The sequence below is a fragment of the Saxophila tyrrhenica genome (assembly GCF_035928015.1).
Source record: "Saxophila tyrrhenica strain CCFEE 5935 chromosome Unknown scaffold_36, whole genome shotgun sequence".
NCBI lineage: Eukaryota > Fungi > Ascomycota > Dothideomycetes > Mycosphaerellales > Extremaceae > Saxophila > Saxophila tyrrhenica.
Window position 1 is genome coordinate 1 of NW_027041768.1, and position 23,098 is coordinate 23,098.

Here is a 23,098-nt window from a genome sequence, read left to right on the forward strand (position 1 = left end):
CCCTTATACCCTCTAGGTTAAGCTCCCTTACGAGCCGGTAGAGGCGCTTACTACGAGTTAATAATTAGTAAAGGGATCTAAGAAGGCTTAGAAGTAAGCCGACGAAGTCTATAAATCGGAGAGAGAGCTAAATTCGTACTCTCGGCGGTCTCGCTACCGGCTTATAGAACTACCTACTCCTCTAAAGTTACTTACGCGTTTACGATATTATTATAGTACTTCCTTATATAGTTAAAGAGGTAGCGGTAGCTAAAGTCCTCTATAAGGCCCTTATTAAGCTCCTTCTATAGAGCCTAATAAAGCTCCTCCTCTATTACTTCGTACTAACTAGTTAGGAGCCGCTTTATAAGGCCTATATCCCTCCGGATACGGAAAACCGTCTAGATAGATACGTTAAACCTATCGATCTTTAGTATTCGTATAATTCGCTTATCTAAGAGTTATAGCTAGTAATAGTAGCGATAGATCTTAGCTCGTATTACTATAGAGTCCTATCTATTAACTATAAGCCGGTTAATATAGACGTCCTACTACGATAGATACCTCTTAAGGAGCCTAAGGCTAACGATAATACCGTACTTAGTAGAAAGGAGCTCTAGTATAAGCTCGCGACTCGTACCGCTATATTACTACTCCTTAATAGTAGCCTTATATAGCTTAAGGTTAATAGGACGGCGAGGTATTATTAACGAGCTAGTCCGCGAGCTAGTTTTCGTCCGGTCTAGTAATTATAAGCTAGTAAACTAGTAAGCTAGTATAAGTCTAGTAACCAAATCGAGCGAGCTAGCGAGCCGGCGAGCTATATACTAATTAGTAGGGCTCTAGTAGCGTAGAAGAGGCTTATAAATATAAGGAGCGGTGTAGTAAGTAGTATAGTAGTTAAGGTGTTGTGGAAAAGTGGTTAAAAAAAGCCATTAAAGACACTACGCCTCGGTCGTACCTAGCGCTTAGGATAACGATATTAATAGTACGCTAAGAGGTAGATCGATTCTCACTCCTACGGCCGAGCAAGATTACCCATGTCGAAGGCTAAACAATTAGTAATCTACAATAATTATCGGTGAAAAATGGACGGCATGGAGAGGTTAGCAGCGAATTATGCGAAGAGAGAAAAGGGACCTCTACTGTCGACCAGCAAGCATGCGAGCTCGTCATATAGCACCAGACCGACTACAAGTAATGAGATCGAAGTCAAGCCTCACAGGCAGCGAAAGTCGAGCAAGACCAACGGTCGGTAGTATATACGCTGTTGCTAGTTCACGTTAATGCTAAGAAATGCTAGCAAAACCCTTCGACTCCTCCCACATATCATCACCATTCCTCGACCCGTCGATACTCGAAAGGAAAGTCCAGGCTGCTCAGAGAGGCAAGCAAGATGGATAGCAAACGTGTGACCGGCTTGAGTGGTTTGAAGAGTTAACATGGTACAACGGCCTATCCACACGAGCCCCGTTTGCAGACGGTTGCAACAAACCATCTCGTCCATAACGCCTCTCCATGAATCTTACATCGACCCATGAGCCTAACCTTTCAGACCGTCGATGCGCCTTTTGATGATCATGATTTTGTTCCCTTCCCACCCACGACCCTAACTCATCATGCCATACCTTGGCTGACACCTCAAGCCAGATTGTCACTCCTGTCCACCCACACATCCTCCAGCTCAGCGAAATTCTGGAAATGAATGCTCCGGTGAACATCGTCATAGAACCGCTTCGGTACCCCAACACCCACAAACAGCCTTCCCTTCTCGCGATCACCGAATCCAGACCCAAGGAAGCTCCAGTTCCAGCGCTCGTCTTCGGGCACGAGGAAGTACCCACGGATCTTGTCTGAGAGCAACAGCTGACACTTCTCTCCGAAGCCTTGCGAGGGTGAGAAGCCGGGTGGCTGGTCGGAAGACAAGTCCTTGTTCTCAGCACCCCACTGATAGCCCGATGGAGTCAATGACCAGGCAGACAGAGATACAGAGCCAGGTGTGAAGTTCACAGTCATAGTGACGGTCTTGCGGTCCCAGCTCTGATGGGCGGCCATGAGGCGGGCGTGCTGCGTGACATCCTGGGCGGTCATGTAGCTCGTCTCATTGCCGGCACTAGTGTGGATGATGCCCAATGGCTCCAGGTCCTTTAGCATCTCATGCTCGGGCAGGTTGCGAGGCAATTGGATGTCGCGAGTGCTGCCCACTTGCGGAACCATAACGATGGTCTTGATCTCTTTCACCTGCTTGTTATCCTTCGGACTCGTGCCGTACAAGTATCCGGCAACCTGGACGCGCAGATCGGAAATGGTGATGAACCGCTTCAGAATGTTCTTCGGCATCACATAGGTGAAGTGATCCTCGTCGTCCCGAATGTCATCAGAGGAGATGTAGATGTTGTTCGCTCTCGTCCTGAGGTTGCCAGTTGCGATGGCTCTGGTACGCCACTCTGTCTTCGATGCAAAGCTCTGCTGTTCGTACGCTGACGTAGTGGTGACAATCATGTCCTCACCCTGGACGTTCTGGGTCTTAGTTGTCACAGCGGTGAGCTGCCCCTGTTCCTGCTGCTGCTTCTCGATTTCTGCAGCTTGCTGTCTCTGCATGCTGGGCGCGCTGATCTCCATTCCCAGAATGATGTCTCGGATCTCACTGTTGGTCAAGGAAGACGTGTTGACGTTGTTCTTCTTGCCGTAATCGTTCAAGATTAGGTCGCGCAACTGCACTTCGACCTTGACCCAGTCTTCATCGGACAGCGATGGCCAGATATGGTGCTCTTGGGTGATCACCGTCTTGTCTGGTCGCAAAAGCAGCTTCGTCTTGTCCTGGTTCACATGTAGTGCACGCAGTATGAGGATCAGACGTGAGAAGGCAGTGTACGACGAGATGCTCTTCAGCCACTCGTCGTAGAGGTTGAATAGCACCATCTGAGGCTCGGTCGCACGCAGAATCATGTCACCAAGCTTCTCGACCTTCATGGCGGCTTGGAAAGGCAGCTGAAGCTCTGACGCTCGGATGCTGATGTTTGGGAAGTCGAGAAGATGCACCTCAAGCGGATCAAGCAGACCTTTGCGGGTCACGATGAGCTGCTTCGGCTGCTCTTCCACAGGCAAAGATCGAATCAGAGCAGCGACTTCTTCGGCGGTCTTCCATTTAGCCAATTGGCCCAACCGCTTCTGGCCAGCCCAGACGCTGGTGTGGATGATCTTGAGGAACAATTGTCCAGTCCGTGGGTTGAAGATGAAAATAGCTCCATTGATGGGCTTCGTCGTCAAGTTGCCTTCGAACGTCTTGTGAATGGTGACCCGGTAGACGTTCGTGTCGTCGATGAAGAGCTGGACCTGGTTGCTGAACAGTTCGGAATAGTTCTGAGAATTGAGGAACTCCTGGTTACTTTCAGAAGCGTAGAGCTGTAAGCCCTTCCTGATGCGCTCACGGAGAACGTACAAGGCAGGGTTGGCTTTCATGATCTTAGCCATCGCCTGCTGCACAAGCTGCTTAAGACCAGGGAAGTATTGGCCGTAGGCAGAGTACAAGTTGTACGCCAAATCGACCGCCACCATCAACCCAGTTGCTGAAGGGTAGATGGACATGGAATCGGTGGTGTAGTCGAGGTATTTCGCACGCACGTACCGCTCGATGTCGTGGCTGTCGTAGTCACCATATCGCAACTGCACATCGATCCAGAACTTGTTCGTCGTGGTCATGCCCATGTTATCCTTGGTATCGTAGAGCAAGCTTGGGTTGCTGACCGACCATTTATGCGTCGCGAAGAGCAGAATGTCAGCGCAGGAAGAGTTCATCTTGTAGCTCTTACGAGGATGGATGGTCTCCTTCTGCACCGTCTCGATGCTCAGCGCTTCCAGCTCCTGGTCGAAGACCTGGCACAAGTCCATGACCACGCTCTCGTGGATCTTCTGCCACAAATGCGCTCGGAAGATCTGGATCAAGCTGATCTTCAGGGTCGGAATCTTGCCGTGCAAGAAGATGCCGGTGAGATCAAGTTGCACTTGGAAACCAACATAGACGTTGGCCCTGTTGATCGTGGGTGACCACCAAAGCGTGAATCTCCTGTTGGGGATTTGGTTCAAACCAGACCGCTGCGCGTTGGTGAGCTTTTTGAACTTCATTGATCTGGAGAAGGATTAGCAGAGGCATCACAAGCAGCGGGACAAGCGGTCACTCACTCTTCGAAACCAGAAGCCTTTTCCCAGAAGAGCCCTTCCCAACTTGGGAAAGCAGTAGCCTTGAATAGAGTGTGCTCCAGAATCGTTTCAACACCACCCAGCGCCTGAATCACATCCGTTCGATATGCGTTCAAATTCCAGAGTTTGCCGTCGTGTCGCTGGGAGGTCCACCAGAATGGGTTCCTGCTAAGCGTCAGTATCGCCGATAACCCTTGCCATACTCATAGGTGGTGACTTACGACTTCATGTGCTGGTAGATCTTAAACTCCATCCTCGCCCTGAAACCCTTGTCGAAGCTCAACGTGCTCCTGTCCTTCTGGAAGAGCGTGTTGATGCGCGGCAGACCTCGATCCCAGCTATCTTCTAGATCTTCCAGTGTCAGCCGACGATTCTGCTGGTTCGCCTCAAGCCGCTTCTGCGAGTACTCCGTCCACACACGCTGGGAGTCGATGAACTCGGCTTCCCAGGGAATGATGTAGCGGAAGATGTTTGGGATAAGCGTCTCCTCGTCGTGGCTCATGCCGGCGCGATAGTGCGTCACGCCAGTGTCAGTCTGCTTGGACCAGCGCTTGTCGGAGGTTGGGATGAGGATATGGGAGCCGGAGATCATGCCGAGACCTCCTAGTTCTTTAGGAGTGTAGAAGACGGCCGGTGGGAAACGGGAAGGCATCTTCGAGTTGAGACCGATCTTGACACGAGTCTGAATCTTGGTCTCGCACTTGACGATGGTGTCGAGGAGGTTCACAGTGGCCACAGCGGCTTCTCGGTAGTAGGTGAAGAGGGCGATGAGCGTGGTGTTCCACTTGTTCGCGATCTTGGTGAAGGTCGTGGAGCCAGAACTCATCAGAATCTGACGGATGCGATTGTTGAACTTCTGGATGTCCTCTTCGGTAACCTGCAGGAAGGCGTGGGCAGTCCGCTCCTTAGTAGCATTGTCTACCAGCGCCCAGACGCTGTCCTTAACCTGGAACTCATCGTTCAGATTCCGCGACTTTGGCAAGATCCTCACCTCGAACCCATTCATGCTGTACAGCAGGTTGGGGTTGTCTCGCGAGTACACGCTGGCGAAAGTATCATCCCATTCGATCGTAGTCAGAGATCTGGGCAGACGGTTCTTCATGTCCCAGAACACAGCACGACCGAGGTTGACGTCGTGCCTCATCAACCGCATACGGCTGTCGCGCGGCCAGCACTTCTTGTTCTTATAGCCGATGACATTCTCAAAGTTCGGGTCTGGCTGCTCGGTCAAGAAGCGCTGTATCAGGTCGCGGCTCTCCTCGCCTGTGAAGCGGAAGAACATCCAGATCTTGTCAACGTAACGCGTGTAAAGCCGGATGGGATGCCTGCTCTCCGTGGCGCTGTCTCGGAACTGTAGGAAGTCGTTTGGCGAATTGGGTGGTCCGGCCATCTCAGACGCTCGTTGCAAACCAAGAAGCAGCAGATCGATGATCAAGCCGTAGTACTGAAACACGAAGCCGCTGAATTGCAGACCGCGGATCATACCGTAGGCGTTCGTGTGGTTCATGTCCTTGTAGTTGAGCTGCACGTTGTTCTTGCTTGAGATGTAGTCGGCCATGTTGTGATCCATGATCAGTCTCAGTAGTCGATTGAGAAGCGTGATGTCGATCTTCTCGTAGACCTTGTCCAGCCGCGTCTCCATCATGACATTGCACTCGCCCTCGTCAATGCCCCAGACGTTGGTCAGGTTATTGATACCTTGCGCCCACTTGTACGTAAGCAGTGGAGGGACCTCGGAATCGGAAGGCTTGATCCATGGAGGAAAGAGGCGCCGCTGGTCGGCTTGGTACCACAGATACTGGTCGAGGTATGCATCGGTGATCTTCTCGATGGGCTCGATATCATAGACTGGGTTGATCGAGCTGTAATTGTCGTTCATGTCGATGCCGACCTCCTTGAATGCTCGCTGAGTGAGTAGGAACCGCTTTATCCGGGCAAGGGTCGTGCCAGGCGAATCATACGCTTGCTCGATCAGGGCCAGCTCCTCTCGCTGCGACTGGTTCAGGCGGCCTTTGACACTGTAGGCTTCCCGCAAGCGTTCGAGCGCAAGAATGAGAATCTTCGTGTCGTGCTTGTAGCTGACACTAGGGAAGGGGATGGGCTGGAACTTCCTGCTCTCCAGCCAGTGTACCGCCGTTGTGAAAATCGCCACACCTTCTTCGGTGCTCACGTACGGACCATCCTTGAGATAGTTGTGCTGGCGCTCCTGCTCAGCCTTGAGCCAGAGGCGAGTCAGACGGCCAAGATTCTTCTTCGCCACAGTCTTGTCGACCGTTGCTCCTCTCCGAATGCGCTCGCGGTTGTAGTGCGCAACGCTGACCCACCAATCTGCTTTGCTCTTCACGTACCGCAGGATGATATCCTCGATAGGCTTAGGCAGACCGGGCACCTTCCACGGGATGTTCGACTTCCAGCATCGCCACGCTTCGCTCAAATGCTGCAACACAGTGTTGACCTTGCTCTGCTTAATACCTTCTGGCATCATGTCCATCAGATCAGCCATGACAGATGCTCGCAGTTCCAGGTCGAAGTGCGACTCCACGCGCTGCTTGGTCACTGTCTTTGCTACACCCTTGCTGTGCCGACCCTCGAACTGCCTGCTCAATAAGTTTCCGAGCCATCGCTCAAGCAGAGGAATGATGCCGCGTAGGAAGAAGAGCCAGACACGCCATGCGGGAGCCCAGAAACCGCAGCCAGGTCCTTTGCCGACCGGGCCTGAGTTGAATCGGTAGTAGATGAGATGCTTCAAGTCTTTACACGACCGAATCTGGTGCATCAGCTTGTACTTGTAGCGGTACATACCAGTGAGCTGACCGACGTGATTGAACGCGTAGAGGATTCCATCGGCAAGCTGGAAGGCGTCGATGTTGCCCAACCGGTATTGCACCTGCGCATCGACGATGAGCTTCGTCAAACGCAAGATCTCGCGCATCAGATGGAAGGCGTTTCCAAATCTGCTCTTCTTTCGCTCCTTGGTAGTCAGGGTCTTGATCGGCTTGAGATTGAAGTTGTAGTCAAGGTGCAAGTATGTCAAATTCTTCCTGTGAATGAGCAAGTTCAGCATGTTGAAGCCCTGTCTGCACACCTGCAAACCAGCTTCTACCCAATCGATGGTGGTCTGCTGGAAGAACTTCGTGCTCTTCAGACTCCTGCAGAGGTTCTGCTTGTTCTGCGCCTTCGCAGGCTTCTTGTGCAGCTCGTTGAGAACGTAGGTCTTGAGCAACTTCTGGTAAGACACCCGCACCTTGACTGGCTGACCGGCAGGAACATGCTCGAGATACCACTGCTTGACCAGAGGCACGTCTTGCGCTCTCACCATCTTGCCAGACCGCCTGTCGAATGGATATGGCGCCCACCACAGCGCAATGCCAGAGGCTGTGTCCTCGTTGTACAGCTCATCGTCGGCCATGAAGGGCTCCACTTCATCAGGTAGGCTGAAGCCACCCTCCTCCTCATCTGTCTCCTCGTTGTTACCGTAACCAAAGATCTCATCTTCGTGGCTGATGGTGAGATTCTTTGGCGCTACTGAACGGCTGGAGATCGGGTTGATGACAGGGTCGAAGTAGAATGCGGGTAATGAGGGATCTTCGGTCTTGACGTAGACGGTCTGGGGATGGCTGTAGACACCCAGCTTCACGCTTCGAGGCAGACTGTTGTAAAGGAACGGGTAGGCGACACGGTATTCAGTACGGATGGGTGCGCGGAAGATGATGCGATCGATGGCATTGAACTCGCCAAAATCCTCGTCATTCGGGTCGACATCCTTGTAAAGAGGCTCGAAGCGTGGACCGCCCGGTATTGCGACGTTGAGTGCCTTCGCAGTAGCAAATCCAGGCAGGTCGAAAAGATGGAAGTAATTCTCGTCGGTGATGTCGGATAGCAGAGGATTGCTTAACCGATGCAGGGTCGCCATTTGCGGCAGAGATAGGTTCCACTCCTTGTAGCTTGGACCGTTGACATGGGATGTATCGGACAGCGGTCGATGATCGTAGAACCACTCGAACACAGGTCCATCTTCATCTTCATCCAGCTCCATCTGGATTGGCTCCAAGGGCTCCACGTCCTCAATGTTCTCACTCCAGCTGAGCGGAGGCTCTTCATCGTCGAATGGTGGGAAGCGCATCCGCTTGAAGTGTCTCCGATCGCTTTTCTCCCGCCTCATCACCACCCACATCGTCGCCCATTGCGCATGAAACACCGGCTCAATAACTCGCGGTATCTCGTTGACCATCGTCAGGCAGCCGTTGACGTGGTACAGCACCTTGACTTCTCTTGCGCTCTCCCACGGCATCGGCATGTTCTCCAGGAGCTTCAGCACCGCATGAGGCATGAACTTCAGCGCACCCAGATAACTCCTCTTGTCTGCGCTGAACTTCTTTTGCGACACGTCTCCAATGTCTCTCACGATCTTCCGCAGATGCTCCGGCGGCATGTCAGCCTTTTGAGTCTCCACAAAGCCTCCTCGCCGCTTCTCGGAGAAGCGCTGCCGCTGACTGCGCAGCCATTTTTGCTTCTTCTCCTGCAGCTTCGCAGCGGCTGGATCCGCGGGAGGAGGTGGAGGAACTGCCGACAAGCCTGGAGGTGCTCCCGGGGGAGGAGGCGGTGGACGCATGTTACCTGCCCAGCCTGGTGGTGGTGGAGGCGGTATCGAAGCCATGTTGATCGTCACTCACTCGAGGCAGAAGGTTGTTCAAGTTGGCTCGGCGTGCTGCCGGCCTCTCGCGGTAGAGATGACTCTCGACAGGACCCCGAGTACCCGCCTTCAATGGAGTAGTCGTCGTTGTCGGCGCACTCTCGCCGGTGCGGCAATTCGATGGCTTGGAGATGTCTTTGCTGGTGGCAGAGGTGTTTCTGAAAAGTGCAAGATGCAGCACGAGTCATTGGCCGGTCACTAGCGTCGGTGACTCCCGGCAGTCTTGGCATGCCCGCACCGAAGATTGGATTTGTGAAGACAACATCAAGCCGACGACACCTCACTTCACACCCCATCGCATACCACGACAACACCGCCAAGATGCCTTCCAACAGACTCACATACGTACGTCGCTCTCATATCCTAGGAACGACCTGCGAACATGAAGGAGAGGAGGAGCGAAGACTAACAAATTGCAACAGCGAAGACGGCAGCCATACAACACCAAGTCGAACAAGGTCCGCGTGACAAGGACCCCCGGCGGCGAGCTCAGATATCTGCACATCAAGAAGCGAGGCACTGCGCCCAAATGCGGTGACTGCGGCAACAAGCTCTCAGGCGTAAGTCTTCATCAGCCTTCGAAGCCAGCAAACTGGGGCATGAATTGGAGATCGTGTGGAGTGCCACCAAGAGAATGCGGCAGAGCGCGCGAAACACAGCCAGAGGGACACGGGTTACTGACCGCTGCTCCTGACATAGATCCCCGCCCTGCGCCCTCGCGAATACGCCACCATCTCCCGCCCCAAAAAGACCGTCCAGCGCGCGTACGGCGGCTCGCGCTGCGCCAACTGCGTCAAGGACCGCGTCACCCGCGCCTTCCTGATCGAGGAGCAGAAGATTGTGAAGAAGGTCATGAAGGAGGCGGAGAAGAAGGGGGGCAAGAGGTAGAAGGGGTCTCACGCGCGGTGTTTGATGGGAAGGAGCCGACCATGATGCATGGGCATGATATGCGGCGGCGAGTAGCTAGTAAGGCTCGCTTTCCCAGAGCTCTGAATGCTTGAGCGGATGGAGAGCTATACATGAAATGACTTCGTGCCGTCGCAGATGCAGGACCAACTTTCAACCTTCGCGGTATTATTCCTGCTCGAATATCGTAAACCACTGCGCTCGCGCTCACTTTGGGAGCGGTTCGCTCGAGCATCGCCGGGATCTTGTTCGAGCACCAGCTGATAACGATTCTTGCAATCGGACTGGAAAATGGTCTGTACATTCACATCTTGTTGCTTCATCGCCATTCATGTCTACAAGTCACTCGGTCCCAGCACCCCTCGTGATTCAGTCCAAGCACCACACGCAAGCAAGTAACAAGCCCAGCACCGAGCATCACACCTTGAACTCATACCCACCCATCCCATCCAACCCACCAAGACTAGGCAATTGCAACTGCAGATTCCCGTCCAGCGCCCAGCTGAGAGGGTCAAAGACGGCATTACCGCCGAAATTGCCATCCCAGCTCATTGGATCGTCCAGCCCACCGTCGAGACCGGATCCGAGCAAGGGGTTCACAGCCCCGCCCATCGGGGGCTGCGGCGTGTTGCGCGAATTAGTGCCTCCTGGTACAGCAGTGGGGTGGTCGACAGCATGCTCGAGGTTGACCGTCTGCCCGACTTGCTGCCGCCATCGCCATATCGCGTCGTAGAGGACGGAGAGTGACGAACGGCAGCGCACACGGAGTTGCAGGCTTTCGTCTGCTGGTTTGGCCGTGCCATCGGAGGTGAAGAGGCCCTGTTGGCTTTCGCCGCTCGTTTGCCACAGCTGCGCCATCACTTCCGCCAGACGTTGAGGCAAGTCGTTGCTTCGGACGCTCAACTTTCGCAGCCCGGCAACGGTCTTTGAGAAGAGGATGCGTCCGGAAGAGGCGTCGACGTGGGTGGCGTAGAAGGAGTTGAGAAGCTTCAAGAGGGTTGTCGCCGCGGCGAGCATCATTTGTTCGATGTAGCGGGGCAGGTACATGAAGATGTTGGCGGGAAGGTCGTTGACGGCCGTGAGCATGCTAGACGCGGCGATGTAGACGTTCCGGAGGTCAGCGAGGTAGTTCGGTTGAGATGGTTTATCAAAAAAGGCCGAGAGTCGGAGATGGAGGGCGGCAGCTTTGAGGTAAAGAATGTCGATTGCTGGGAAGAGCGATTAGCTTGATTTTGCGTGGGCAGTGGAATGGAAACTCACGAGACGATCTTGTTGAGAGCGTAGTCAGCTCAAGCTCACCAAGCTCGCGAGCATACATGTCAATCTGAAGGCCACGCTGTGCCTTGTCCACTTCCACGATATGGTCACGCTGCATAGTAAACAGCGTCCGTGTTACTGTATCGCAGAATTTCTCAATCTGACAGCGAGTATGCAGCTCCGGCTTCATCTGGTCCAGATGCAGGCCGTAAGTATACCACGCCCATCTAGAGAGTGGCGGCTGGCCTTGACCTGTAGCGACATTCTGCGCGACAATGTTCACTGTCGCCCACGTGTGCAGTCGGTCGGTAATCTCCTCCTCGCGCAGCTCAATGCGGAACCTACTAAAGTCTTGCGCGTGGCTGGGGCGGTGGAGGCCATACTGCATAGCGAGCTGAAACATTGCACCAGTCAGCATCATAGTCGGTTCGCCGGAGGTGGAAGAGTTCGGCAGAGGCCATGTGCAGAGCAGTGCCAATGCTTTGACGATATGGTAGGTCTGCGGAACTCCAGACAAGGTGGTCCATAAAAGAGATTCCAGTGGCTGTTGCAATTCTATCAGAAGACCTGGCTTGGAATCGTACCGCCGGCAAGCAATGGCAAGGACAGTCCAATGTAGCAATGGGTGGTGCTTGTAATACTCGCTGTAAGGTGTCTCGGGGCTCAGGATTGGTAGGAATTGGTGGTAGCAATTGAAGAATACACTGAACAGCTCGCTGGTTTCCTGGTCAGTGAGCGTGACGTTACCCAGAGTTCTCGTCGAAGTTCCTGGAGTGATCGAAGGATATGTCAATGTCGGTCGCTCCTGGTAGCCTTGACTCAGATCGAGCAAGCTTCGAGATGCTGCAGCTTCATTCGGTCCCATGAATGGCGCACCGGACATCTGCGCGACTGGAGCCTGACCGGTGGGGGACGTCGCGTATGACCCGGTGTATGTCGAGCTTGCCGTGTTGCTAGCCTTCGGTATTGTGACACCCATCGCCTCGAGTTGCGCAAGCTGGTCTTTGCACTGTTCGAGCTCCCGCGCCATCTCGTCATGCTGGGCTCGCTTGCCCAGTCGCTTGAAGTCATTGTCGATGGAGCAGCTGAGGTTGTGCTTGATACATCGCGAGCAGGGTTTGTATGGCGGACCGGCGTCGACATTGCATCGCAGCTGTATACACGATCGTCGTCAGCGCATTGACTCATATGCCGAAACAGCTTTGGTATAGCTGTTGTGTACGCCCATAGGCTTTGCTGTCCTGCCTATGTCACCGTCGCCGTCATATGGACTGCTCACCTTCTGCTGGCGACAGTCGTTGCACGCCCTCTTCACCCCCGGCTGATGTCGCTGCTTCGACGTCGTGGGGCTTCCATCGTCGCCGTTCTGCAGCGCCAGTGAGCTCCTCTTGCGCTTTCGCGGCGACAGGTCGTCTTCCTGCTGCGCGTCCGACGGCGAGCCTTGTATCGGCGACTGGACGGGTCCCGCCGGATCGAACGATTGACCGCTGTGCCAGTTGGACATTTTACGTTGGTGCTGTGGGTTGCGGTGGCTTGGGTGGTGCACTCCGACGTCGGGAGGGACATGCGCGCTCGAAACGAAGTTCGCTCGAGGAAGCCGGTAGCGTTGCGAGATCTTAAGGCGGGGTCGGACGTCAGGTGACGGCACTTGCGACAAGCAGCTATATTCACATGCACCGCACTCTTCGACATGACATGGCATCGAGGGACGACTGTGCATTAAACTAGAAGCAGAAGTGGCGAAGTTCCAGCAAGGTCTATCAAAAGTCCAGATATGCAAGCTTTCGCAGCGCCCAAAGGATTCTCTGCCACTTCCTAGGTATGGTGCGAACAGACGTTCGGATACTCGTCTAACAAGACCGAGCGAGCCCGGGCGCACTCGAGTCGTGAAAACGCCGGCCATGCTTCCTCCCGGCGTGTCGTTCTTACCAGATCATCGCTTCTTCCGCTCAGGCAATTCCGTCTCCTTCATCGTCCCTGACACCATGCCGCGCATGCATATGCTCGCTCTGATTGACGCTCCCTCTCCAACCGCGAAGGTATTCTGCAGAGTTCCGTTCGAAGCATTCAGGACATCCGTAAGCGCAATATCAGCGGAGCCCATCTCCTTCTCACCATTCATCAAGGTCAAGCGGAATGGTTCGACTTTGCTGCCAACCATGTCCGCGCTCACGGGCATGCGACAGCAGTAGTCGAAGGAAGGGTTGTTGATGTCAGTTCCGGGAGCGTCGGTCTTGACCTGGAATGGCATGTGAAGGTTAGCCAAAGTTTCTGAGATTCCCAGGAGGTATGGGTGTTTGGTATGGAAGTTGCTTTGAGCGATACCCAAACATTCATCTGACGTACCGCAGTCTGAAACCGGTGTTTCGATCCCCAGGTGACCACAACGCTGGGCGTGAGCTGGTCTCGCTGCCCCTTGATACCATTGGCGCTCGCGATGAGGACGGTGGCCAACCCGCAGAAAAGACCATCGCCCTTGTGCTCGGAGGAAGAGAAACTGCCCCCGTTGTTTTCGAACTTGAAGAACTGGCTCCCGATTGACAGCCTTCCGTCCGTTTGTGCGCCATCACTCAGCAGGGTAAGCTCCTGGTTGCCGCCCGCCATAAGCAGCTCTCGCACCGTGGTGACGCCCATGCCGACTTCGTCATTGCTTTGGCCGTTGTCAGCTAATTCGATTGTAAGAGAACGTGGCAGTTTCCAGACACTAACCTGTTGACGTCCTGATCTTCCACGACAATCTTGATGCATTGGTCAAAGTCTGACACCACAAAATCATGAGTCTCGTTCCAGGCTGGCTTGACTGTGTTGTCCTTGGTGGTCGTCTTCCAAGCCTCCTCAGCACCGACTTCGACTTTGGCGAAACAGTCCGGATGAGCCCGTGTGATTTTATGGAACAGCTTCTTCGCCGTCCCTTTGGACTCTTCGGCGAAGCCCCAGGCCTCCTTCACGGTGATGCGGATGATGCCGAGAGGATAATGGTAGGTCTTGAAGTAGTCGCTGGTGGCATCCATCTTGACCAGGTAGCGGTTGGGCAGGGTGAGCATAGAGTTGATGATGCCGAGGATGGCATTTCTGACAGCACCATCGATAGCGGAGAAGTCAGCTACGTTCGCGGCGCCTGTGAAGTCGAGTTTGAGTATAGGAGGATTAACGAAGGACACCTGAGCTGCTCCAATCTGACGCAGACATAAGCATAGGTAGAAATGTCAACGATCTTGCGACTTACCAGAGGTATGATGTTGGTCAGCGGACAGAGCAAGACAGATAGCCTTCCATAGAGCTCTACACTTTCGACGCCCTGGCAGCCGAAGCACGCACTTAGCGTATGTTCTCTGACAATAATGAGACGCTGAGTGACGTACCAACGCAGGCATCATGTCTGCGTCCATCTCGACGTCAACCTTGCTCTCCCAATCAACGTTCATGTCAAGCTGGTGCAATTTAGTCGGGAGTTCACCAAGCGCAGAGGATAAGACTCTACCTTGATGCCATCGATCTCCGTCTTGGTAACCTTTACGTTAGAGAATCTCAGAGGAACGTAGCCCAGATCGATCTTGGTGAAGTGGAGGGAAGAGAGCGGACCTGGAGGTAGAAGCACAAGACATTAGCGAACGATTGGAGACTTCAGGTACCTCGTGAGACATACCAGGGAGCATGGTCTTGAACATCGGCTCGACAATCTCCTTGATCATCTTGCTCCCAGCAGCGTTGATATTCGGCCATAGTTGAGCGACCAGTTCGTTCAACCAGCCTGATAGCGTGAGCATCACATCGATTAGAATGCTTCAAGGCAGCATACCTGCAGGCTCTCCTTGACCCTCCGCTGCGGCACAGAAGCATTAGCCATTGTGCGCAAGTGAACGATATTTTCGATCAGTCCACGAAGATGTATCGCTCCTGAAATCAACGCTCCGAATGCCTACCTGTCAACTTTTCCACAAGACTTGACATTCTGCCGAGCTCAAGATGGTTTTAGGAGAGGAAGGGATGTGAGGCTCTCGGCCACAGGTTTAACCAGCTGGGCGATGTTTCTTTGAAAGGATCTATAGAATGGAGTTGTGAAGATTGGTCTGGAAGCTTGGAAGGAGTGTTTGAGTATATGCATCGACCAGGTTTCTGAGCAAGCCCACCTCGCCAGCGCGACGCTTGACCTCATCGTGCTTGCTGGACACACCGATAGATCGCATCCTGAAGAGCCGCATCGCCATCGTGGGCGTATTGATGTACCCTATACAGAGGGCACTGTGTGCAAAGTTCATCCATCTGAACAGCTCCCTGGCGTCGAGACAAACGATGGACGTTGTTCTTGTCAAACCTAAAGGAAGAAAGACGAGATGATCGTTGGCGAATGGAGCCGCGAGGGAGCAACAGGCGAGACCAGCCGTGCCTCAATGCGTTTCCCGGCGACGACTTCTGGCCAAGACATTACGATTCTCCTTTGGCGTAACCATCTAGACCTTGCTACTGCCAACCACTGAATGTTGACTCGCCGAAACCCACGACGTTGCGCGATGCGTGAGAAGTGCTGATTCTATTGAGACTGATGATCTTGGAAGAGCAAGCGCGTTAGACGCATTTGCGCAGCTGCTTGGAGGTTCGGTAGATCAGCAGTCTCTTGAAGAACAGCAGCAGAAACACCGTGGATATGGCCTCTCCCAGTGTGGACGGAGCTCTGGAAGCAACAGGCTGCCTCGCGGCATTGCGGGTGCTTTGTTTCGACTGAGAAAGACGCGACAACCCAAGTGAACGACGCAGAGACTCCTAGCCACGGTGCCGCAGCGGGAGGCACATTGCGGCCGCGACGAAGGCTCGGTGTCGCCTTCTACGGTCATTAGAGGGAGCACCGAAAGGCATACCCGAGATCTGAAGCCTGGCTCCAGCTCACCTGCATGCAACAGCGACTGTCTGGCCCTGAGCACGACCGCTGGTCTCTCTGGCAGCCGTGACTCGATCGGAGTGGACGTCTCATCGACAAACCGGCTGGTATTGAATACACAACTGGGCGCTTTCCTATGCAGTGCAGGCGCAAATGAGCAGTGGTGCAAACAAACAAGGACGAAGGCAGCTCCCAAGATCGGGGAGCCAACTTCAGCAGCGACAGTCGAGAACCAAGAGTTCAAGTCCTTGCATCGCCGCGTGGCGCGATTTGGCCGCCAGCAAGAGTTCAGCTGCAGTGGTAAGTAGCCTACAAGAACATGCTTCCTAGCTCGACAACAGGTGAGGCTCTGCCAGATCGCTAGGCTTGACTGCCATTACAGGTCATCATGCACCAATGAGTCGGTATGGCATTGCGCGCACACACGGAAACGGAAGCCATTTGCCGCCAGTTTTCCAGTATTTAGTCGCGCTTCCATCTCTCAGATCTCTCCCTTTCACCCGCAAAGGACCCCCGGTGTATTTCCAGCTGTGGGGCACCGCGGGGTTTCGCTGATCGTCGCTCTGCACCAGCATCGAGGACTCCATTGTTCACGAATCGCGTGGCCACTCACTCTGCTCATCGCAGGGAGGGGAAGCAGCAGGATGACCACCCCGCCTCGGCTGACGTGTGGACGGTAAGTAGGCGAGCAGTATTAATACCTCAAGGTACAGTTTTGCATCGTGCTGGAGTTCCTCTTCTGCTCATTCTCCCGCAATACCTTTCATTGTTTCTTCGAAACGCAAACATGCCGTTGCACACGAAGCTTCCCAGCGACTTGACCGAGTTTGATGTGATCATCGCTGGAGGTATCTAGACTCCAGTACACTCCTAACCACCCTCGCTGATTCCCTTGCTTCGTCCAGGTGGTCTTGCGGGCTGCGTTGTTGCTGGCCGTCTCGCAGAAGCCGATCCGAAAACATCTATTCTCGTAATCGAACAAGGCCCAAACAACTACAACGAGCCTTTGGTCGTACACCCAGCTCTCTATCCCCGTAACCTGTTCCCAAGCAGCAAGTACACTCTGTTCTGGCATGGCAAGCAGTCCAAGGAGCTCGCTGGTCGAAGTCCGATTGTCCCAAGCGGAGGCACGCTAGGAGGCGGAAGTGCTATCAACTGGATGGTGTACACTCGAGGCCAGAGGAGCGACTTCGACAGCTGGAAGTCAGAGGGTTGGAGCGCGGACGACTTGGTGCCATTCCTTAACAAGGTATGTCCAGCATCGGAGAAAGTCTGAGTCAATGAACGCATTGCTGATGTTAGCATCCAGCTCGAAACCTACCACGGCTACGGCGAGCAGAAGCACCATGGCGGCACCGGCCCGACACTCATCAGCAAGGGCACACACCGCGCTCGTGAAGCGGAAGATGACTTCATCAAAGGTACGGTCTTGACGAGCCAAGCTCCATTGTCTCTACCACTGTGGCTAACCCTTTGCTTTCGTCTATAGCTTGCGGGAAGTTGGGCTACCCCGAGTTCAACGACCTTCAGAACCTTGACGACAACAACGGCTTCGAGCGATACCAGAAGTACATCGGTCCGAACGGACGACGGTCAGATGCGGCTCACAGATACCTCCACCCCAAGCTTCAAAGCGGCGACTACCCAAATCTCCATGTGCTATGCGAGAAAGAGGTGATCAAAGTCAACGTGGAGAATGGCAAGGCTGTCGGTGTGGAGTATCAGACGAACCCCAGGTACGCTTCCAGTGTGCTAATGACCATCGTGGTTAAGACGTTTGCTGACATTTCCTCCGTGTCGCAGATACATGGCAAATCCAGAGGTAAGCATGGGGCCCGGATGATTGCTTAGAACAATTGCTGATACTTTTTCTGTCCTGCAGTTCCTCAATGCCGGATATGCCTCTCCTCGCAACGTACGGGCTCGCAAGCAGGTCGTCGTCTCGTGCGGCGCATGCGCGACTCCTCTCATCCTCGAACGATCCGGTATTGGTAACGCCGATATCCTGAAGAAGGCGGGAGTCGATGTGGTGCAAGATCTGCCCGGCGTCGGACACGACTACCAAGACCACCATCTCAGCTTGTGGTCGTATCGAACGAGCCTGGCGCCAAGAGATTGCATCAATGGCTTCTCTGACGGCAGGTTTGACATCAACAAGGCGATTGCTGAGAATGACGAGCTTCTCGGGACCAATGCTATGGATGCTCGTATGTTGCTCTCCATCGCGAAGACGATATTTAGGTTGCTAACGATATGCAATACAGAGGGGAAGGTGCGACCCACCGAAGCCGAAGTCGAAGCTCTGGGGCCAGAGTTCAAGGCCGCTTGGGACAAAGACTTCAAGCCCTATGCTGATCGCCCATTGATGATCATGGCACTCTACAACTGCTACTACGGCGACCACAGCACCCTACCTGATGGCGCCGAATACGTCTCGCTCGCAAACTGGACCGCCTACCCCTACTCTCGTGGCCATATCCACATAACTGGCCCGAAGATGACCGACCCCATCGACTTCGACACCGGCTGGCTCCAGGACGCCAACTCGGTTGATGTGAAGAAGCATATCTGGGCGTACAAGCTCGCTCGCGAGATCTTCCGTCGACTGCCGTTCTTCCGTGGAGAACTTGTTGGCAACCACCCAGATTTCGCCAAAGACTCTCCCGCGGCGGTTGTTCAATATGCAGACGGACCCATCGCAAAGGGAGACGATGACCGGATTCAGTACTCCAAGGCGGATGACGAGGCTCTCGAGCAGAAGATCCGGGAGACCGTCTCCACGACATGGCATTCTCTTGGCACTTGCAAGATGGCATCTCGGGATCAGAAGGGCGTGGTGGACCCCAGCTTGAACGTGCATGGCATCAAGGGCCTGAAGCTTGCAGATCTGAGTGTTCCACCAGAGAACGTCGGAGCAAACACCGGCAACACAGCGTTCCTAGTCGGCGAGAAGGCGGCGGATATCATCATCAAGGAGCTTGGACTCGACAAGGGCAAATCGCAGTCTTCTGCGCAGGCGAGACTGTAGGTTAGGGTCTGCGACCAGAGACTTTGTACATAAGCAGAGATTGTACAGTGTACCCTACTCCTCCGCTGAAGGAATGCCTTTCCAGTGCCCATCATTTCTATCATCTCACAACAGCCTGTCGTATCCGAAGCACGAGTGCTCGAGTCAGCCGCAGGTGGAAATGCGCTCATCCTCATAAAGCACTGAAGGGACGTGAGGTTAATGGTGCAATGCAGGACTATCTGGCGTATTGGTCATTTGGCGTTCGCTTGCTGAAGAGCAGATGCCAAGGGAGCAGAGTCCTGGGAGATATCAGCCTCTGTCAAAAGTCAGTTATACATATCACTCACGGCCCAGACTTCATATGATGAGAGCTTTGGCTTCCCGGAACCAATGCTGTCTTTGCCCACGACGAATCGTGCTGCGAAAGGAACGCTGATTTCCTGCCCAGTGCTCCGGATCGTGGCGTGCATATCACCATGGATCATGATATCTTCGGCATTCTGGCCACCGGCGTATGCGCGGCGTATGAAATGCTTCCTTGACTTGATCGCATCCCATGCATGCTTTCGAGAATTCCTGATGGCTGCACAACATCGAGTCAATATTGGCATGGCACTGCAGCCAGTTTGCGCATACCTTGTTCACCTGAGATTGCCCCTTGACTTGTTACCAAGCTGGCGTCGGATTGAAACACTCGATCGGCCCAGAGGTTGCCGGCTTCGGGGTCTGGTGTGTCTGCAATAACGAAGAAGTCTTGCAGTAGGTCTTGGATGCTGGAGGGCGTTGGGGTCATCCAGACCGTCTGTGCGGTGACATAGGACATCTTCAACAAATAACAGCGGTGTGAGTTGGAGCGGACGGTGGAGACTGGCGAAGTCTGAACGCACAGAATGCGTCCAGCACTACATATACAACGAGCTCTCGGTTTGACCTGGCCTTTGCGTATGCCGACCTAATACGGAAAGCAAGCCCACTCGTCCATCGCTCACAATCGTCCGAGCTGACACGCCTGCAAGAGTAATAAGACACAGATGCTTATCAATAGCAAAATCCACTAGAGATCATCATATTCACATCTCATCCATCGCTGGTATCGCTCTCGCTCCGATCTCGACGCGCTTCTTGAGGACCGCTTCGTCGTCGCCCTTCCGCATCCTGTCGATCAGATCTTCAACATCGATATCCGTGCCGATCGGATTCTCGGCAAAGTGCGGACTGGTCATGAACTTGTTGGCATCTTCGACAGTATCGAAGTTGTCCACCTGCGTCTCCAGCATATTCCCGTCTGGATCTTTGTAGTAGATGCTCGTCGTTGGTCCATGATTGACGGACCAGACTGGCAAAATGCCACGATGCTTCCGCTGTCGATAGGCGACAAGTAAGTCACGAACAGTAGGGAACGTGAAAGCAATGTGTTCCAGTCCACTGCTGGTTGGCTGTTTTTTGCCGGTGCCGGGAATGTTCAGGAGGGCGATGCGATGATGTTCTTCGTCGTACGTGATGAAGCACAAGAAGTCATTCCCGTACGTGATGCTGCCTCCGAGGAACTGAATGTAGAAGTCGACCATCTGCTGGAAATTGCCAGTTCGAAGGACGACATGGGCCAATGTCGATGGACTTTGGACCTTTTCGCCGGGGCGATCGAATTCATCCTGATTTGCGGCGCCCATAGTCGATATATTTCTCAGTCTGCGGCAAATCTTTGCATTGCCAGTAATTGAGTAGCAGAGGCGACTTGAAGGAGAGCATGGAAGTACGAGGATCGTCGAGAGTCAGCACCTGGACCGAAGAGCTGCCAGGCCCCGCCCAGTCTCCGAACCAATTTGGCAATGTGTGAGCAGTGTTCCACCAATGATATGCACATTGTTTGCTCGCCTTTCGGGTGCATATCGTGAAAGGCTGGAGTTTGGCATCGAAACGATTTTTGAGGAGAGAATGCCATACCACTCGTACATGCTACTTGCAATGGTACAAGATTAGATTCCTCCGCTTTACATCAAACAGCGGCATCCACACAATCAAATCGGCCTGTGACGGTCATCAACACTCTGCGAGCCGCTTCGAGATCTTTCAACTCATCCGACCTCCACGCAACATGCTGGTCGGGTCGGATCAGAACAAGACTTCGTTCGTAGAGCTTCTTAGCCAACCGCTCATGGGCTAGATGCACAGTCCTCAGCGGTATGGTCATATTCTTCGCTTCTTGGACGAGTAGCTCCTGACCGCAGTCGGAGTCGCCGAAGCACAACAATGTCCAGTCCATTCCGAAGTGATCGAAGATAGCTGAGCCATCGCTCAGGAAGAGATGTGGCGGTCGGCTTCCAGGCCATGTGGTGGGCGTGTAGGCGGATGGAGTCCAATCTGGTTCGATACCATCGATGTCGTCAGGCACAACGATGCGCGATCGATATCTGTAACCCATCTCGATTCCAAAGTCCTTATTCTCGCCGTCGTGCTGCTGGTAGTACTGCTGTATCTGAGATCGCAATTGATGAGCCTCCATAGTATCACAGTCAACACGGCGTGGATCTGCGTTTCCACTTGCGAGTATGTCTTTAAGTCCAGCGTGAACTTGGAAATGGACGCCGGAGTGTGCAACGTTCCTGCTTGCAACCGGCTTTCGTTCGATCTGATAAGACTCGAGCAGACTAGTGCCGCCAGAGCCATTGATCACGGCCGCGAGCTTCCAGCCCAGGTCGAAAGCATCCGCTATTCCCATGTTCATTCCGTAGCCTCCTGTTGGGATGTTCTGATGAGCCGAATCACCTGCGAGGAAGGCTCGGTGGTGCGGGCCCGACCAATCATCGGTAACAGCTATGACAGGACGCCAGGTAGAGCGCACTAAAATCTCATCAATGGTGATAAGGTATGGGTCGTACATGCCTCCCATGACCCGATAGACGACCTCCTCGGACGTAAGTAGATCGGGATCCTCCGTCGAATCGATGGGAACGAAGAGGTGAACCGTCCAGGTGTCGACCTCGTCCTGCGCAATAATAGCACCACCAAGACCTCCACTCGGATCTGTGAAGAAGATATGCCAGAATCTGCCGTGTTTGTGGAGTCGCCGAAGGTCTCGTGACTTGAAGTGGACGAGAATGGCGCGCACAGGGCTGGAAATGTTGAGTTAGATGCACAGATACAATTTGTGGATGGTCGTGCTTACATGGGTCCCCCGTCAATAGAGATGCCTAGTGATTTCCGCACTCTACTGGACCCGCCATCACAACCTACGAGGTACTGTGAGGTGAAGACTCGTTTGGTTCCACCAGGCTCGACAACAGTCGTCGTGACGCGATCCGAGTCTTCTTGCACCGACTCCACCTTCCAGCCGTATCGAAGATCGATCAATGGGTCCTTGTCACAGATGCACTTGAGCCACTTCTCAAAGATAGCTTGCGAGATGCGCTGCCATGGCTCATGCGGCTGCGTCCCATCATTCCACTGCTGAACACGTTGTCGAAACTTGTCAACACTCGGCAAATCCCATTTGGCCAGTAGATGGTCGCGGCCCAGGCCTGTCGACATGAGAACGTCCTGGTCAATGTCGGAAGGCACTCCTTGGCGGCGTAGGTCCTCTGCTAGTCCTATTCGATGGAACAGCTCCATAGAACGAGCGTTGGTCAGGTCCATCTTCGGCCAGGTCGTTGTCGACGGATTACGTTCGAAGAGCACTGAATTCACCCCGTATGTGGCGAGTACTCTTGCTAGAATGAGGCCGACGGGTCCTCCTCCAGCGATGGCCACGGTGCCTTCTGGCAGGCATTCTTCCTTCCAATATTCGTTCATCGTCCGGGTGGTACTGGAAGAGCTATTGCATGAGGCAGGGCGAGCAACGAATGCTGAGCATGGCGGCGCACAACATAAGCTGATGCATGCCGTCGACTGCTACGGCACACCTGCCCCTTTGGTTCGGGATGCTTCCAAATGTCGAGTCCCCTCCCCAGGGTAAAAGACCGGGGACTTGCACGGAACAGTGGAGAGTCGGAGTACTCCATCCCAACTCGGCCTCACGCAAAGCAAGCGGCTGAGACGAGATGGCATCTGATGCTGAAGATGGTGGAGGGTCGAGAAAGAGAAGACGAGCAGGAAAGGCATGCAACTACTGTCGTGCCAAGAAGATTCGCTGTTAGTGTGCACGATCCATCCTGTACTTTGCGTGCACTGCTGACACCAC

At 53.8% G+C, this 23,098-nt stretch overlaps 8 protein-coding genes across 8 annotated transcripts; 2 read left to right on the top strand and 6 right to left on the bottom strand.

Annotated features, from left to right (window-relative positions):
• Positions 1–1,620: 1,620 nt before the first annotated feature.
• PRP8 (pre-mRNA-splicing factor 8) lies at positions 1,621–8,836 on the bottom strand (the record flags this gene model as incomplete). Its single annotated transcript, XM_064808418.1, has 3 exons — positions 1,621–4,108; positions 4,162–4,344; positions 4,401–8,836. 3 exons carry the CDS (start codon positions 8,834–8,836, stop codon positions 1,621–1,623), a joined length of 7,107 nt encoding a protein of 2,368 aa, XP_064653374.1.
• Positions 8,837–9,193: 357 nt separating this feature from the next.
• Positions 9,194–9,760, top strand: RPL34B (60S ribosomal protein L34B; the record flags this gene model as incomplete). The annotated part of the gene is made up of 3 exons (XM_064808419.1): positions 9,194–9,217; positions 9,295–9,432; positions 9,572–9,760. The coding sequence occupies 3 exons, from the start codon at positions 9,194–9,196 to the stop codon at positions 9,758–9,760; spliced, it is 351 nt and encodes a 116-aa protein (XP_064653375.1).
• Positions 9,761–10,195: 435 nt separating this feature from the next.
• On the bottom strand, positions 10,196–12,539 carry LTR77_011209 (uncharacterized protein; the record flags this gene model as incomplete). Its single annotated transcript, XM_064808420.1, has 3 exons — positions 10,196–10,986; positions 11,039–12,188; positions 12,315–12,539. 3 exons carry the CDS (start codon positions 12,537–12,539, stop codon positions 10,196–10,198), a joined length of 2,166 nt encoding a protein of 721 aa, XP_064653376.1.
• Positions 12,540–12,968: 429 nt separating this feature from the next.
• LTR77_011210 (uncharacterized protein) lies at positions 12,969–14,986 on the bottom strand (the record flags this gene model as incomplete). Its single annotated transcript, XM_064808421.1, has 9 exons — positions 12,969–13,274; positions 13,382–13,685; positions 13,745–14,211; positions 14,262–14,333; positions 14,398–14,466; positions 14,517–14,617; positions 14,682–14,786; positions 14,835–14,858; positions 14,959–14,986. 9 exons carry the CDS (start codon positions 14,984–14,986, stop codon positions 12,969–12,971), a joined length of 1,476 nt encoding a protein of 491 aa, XP_064653377.1.
• Positions 14,987–16,698: 1,712 nt separating this feature from the next.
• Positions 16,699–18,939, top strand: LTR77_011211 (uncharacterized protein; the record flags this gene model as incomplete). The annotated part of the gene is made up of 7 exons (XM_064808422.1): positions 16,699–16,759; positions 16,817–17,160; positions 17,221–17,332; positions 17,401–17,647; positions 17,715–17,733; positions 17,794–18,118; positions 18,176–18,939. 7 exons carry the CDS (start codon positions 16,699–16,701, stop codon positions 18,937–18,939), a joined length of 1,872 nt encoding a protein of 623 aa, XP_064653378.1.
• A 233-nt stretch (positions 18,940–19,172) lies between these two features.
• Positions 19,173–19,744, bottom strand: LTR77_011212 (uncharacterized protein; the record flags this gene model as incomplete). Its single annotated transcript, XM_064808423.1, has 3 exons — positions 19,173–19,220; positions 19,269–19,504; positions 19,558–19,744. The coding sequence occupies 3 exons, from the start codon at positions 19,742–19,744 to the stop codon at positions 19,173–19,175; spliced, it is 471 nt and encodes a 156-aa protein (XP_064653379.1).
• A 247-nt stretch (positions 19,745–19,991) lies between these two features.
• Positions 19,992–20,591, bottom strand: LTR77_011213 (uncharacterized protein; the record flags this gene model as incomplete). Its single annotated transcript, XM_064808424.1, has 1 exon — positions 19,992–20,591. The coding sequence occupies one exon, from the start codon at positions 20,589–20,591 to the stop codon at positions 19,992–19,994; it is 600 nt and encodes a 199-aa protein (XP_064653380.1).
• A 326-nt stretch (positions 20,592–20,917) lies between these two features.
• Positions 20,918–22,710, bottom strand: LTR77_011214 (uncharacterized protein; the record flags this gene model as incomplete). Its single annotated transcript, XM_064808425.1, has 2 exons — positions 20,918–22,034; positions 22,088–22,710. 2 exons carry the CDS (start codon positions 22,708–22,710, stop codon positions 20,918–20,920), a joined length of 1,740 nt encoding a protein of 579 aa, XP_064653381.1.
• Positions 22,711–23,098: the final 388 nt, after the last annotated feature.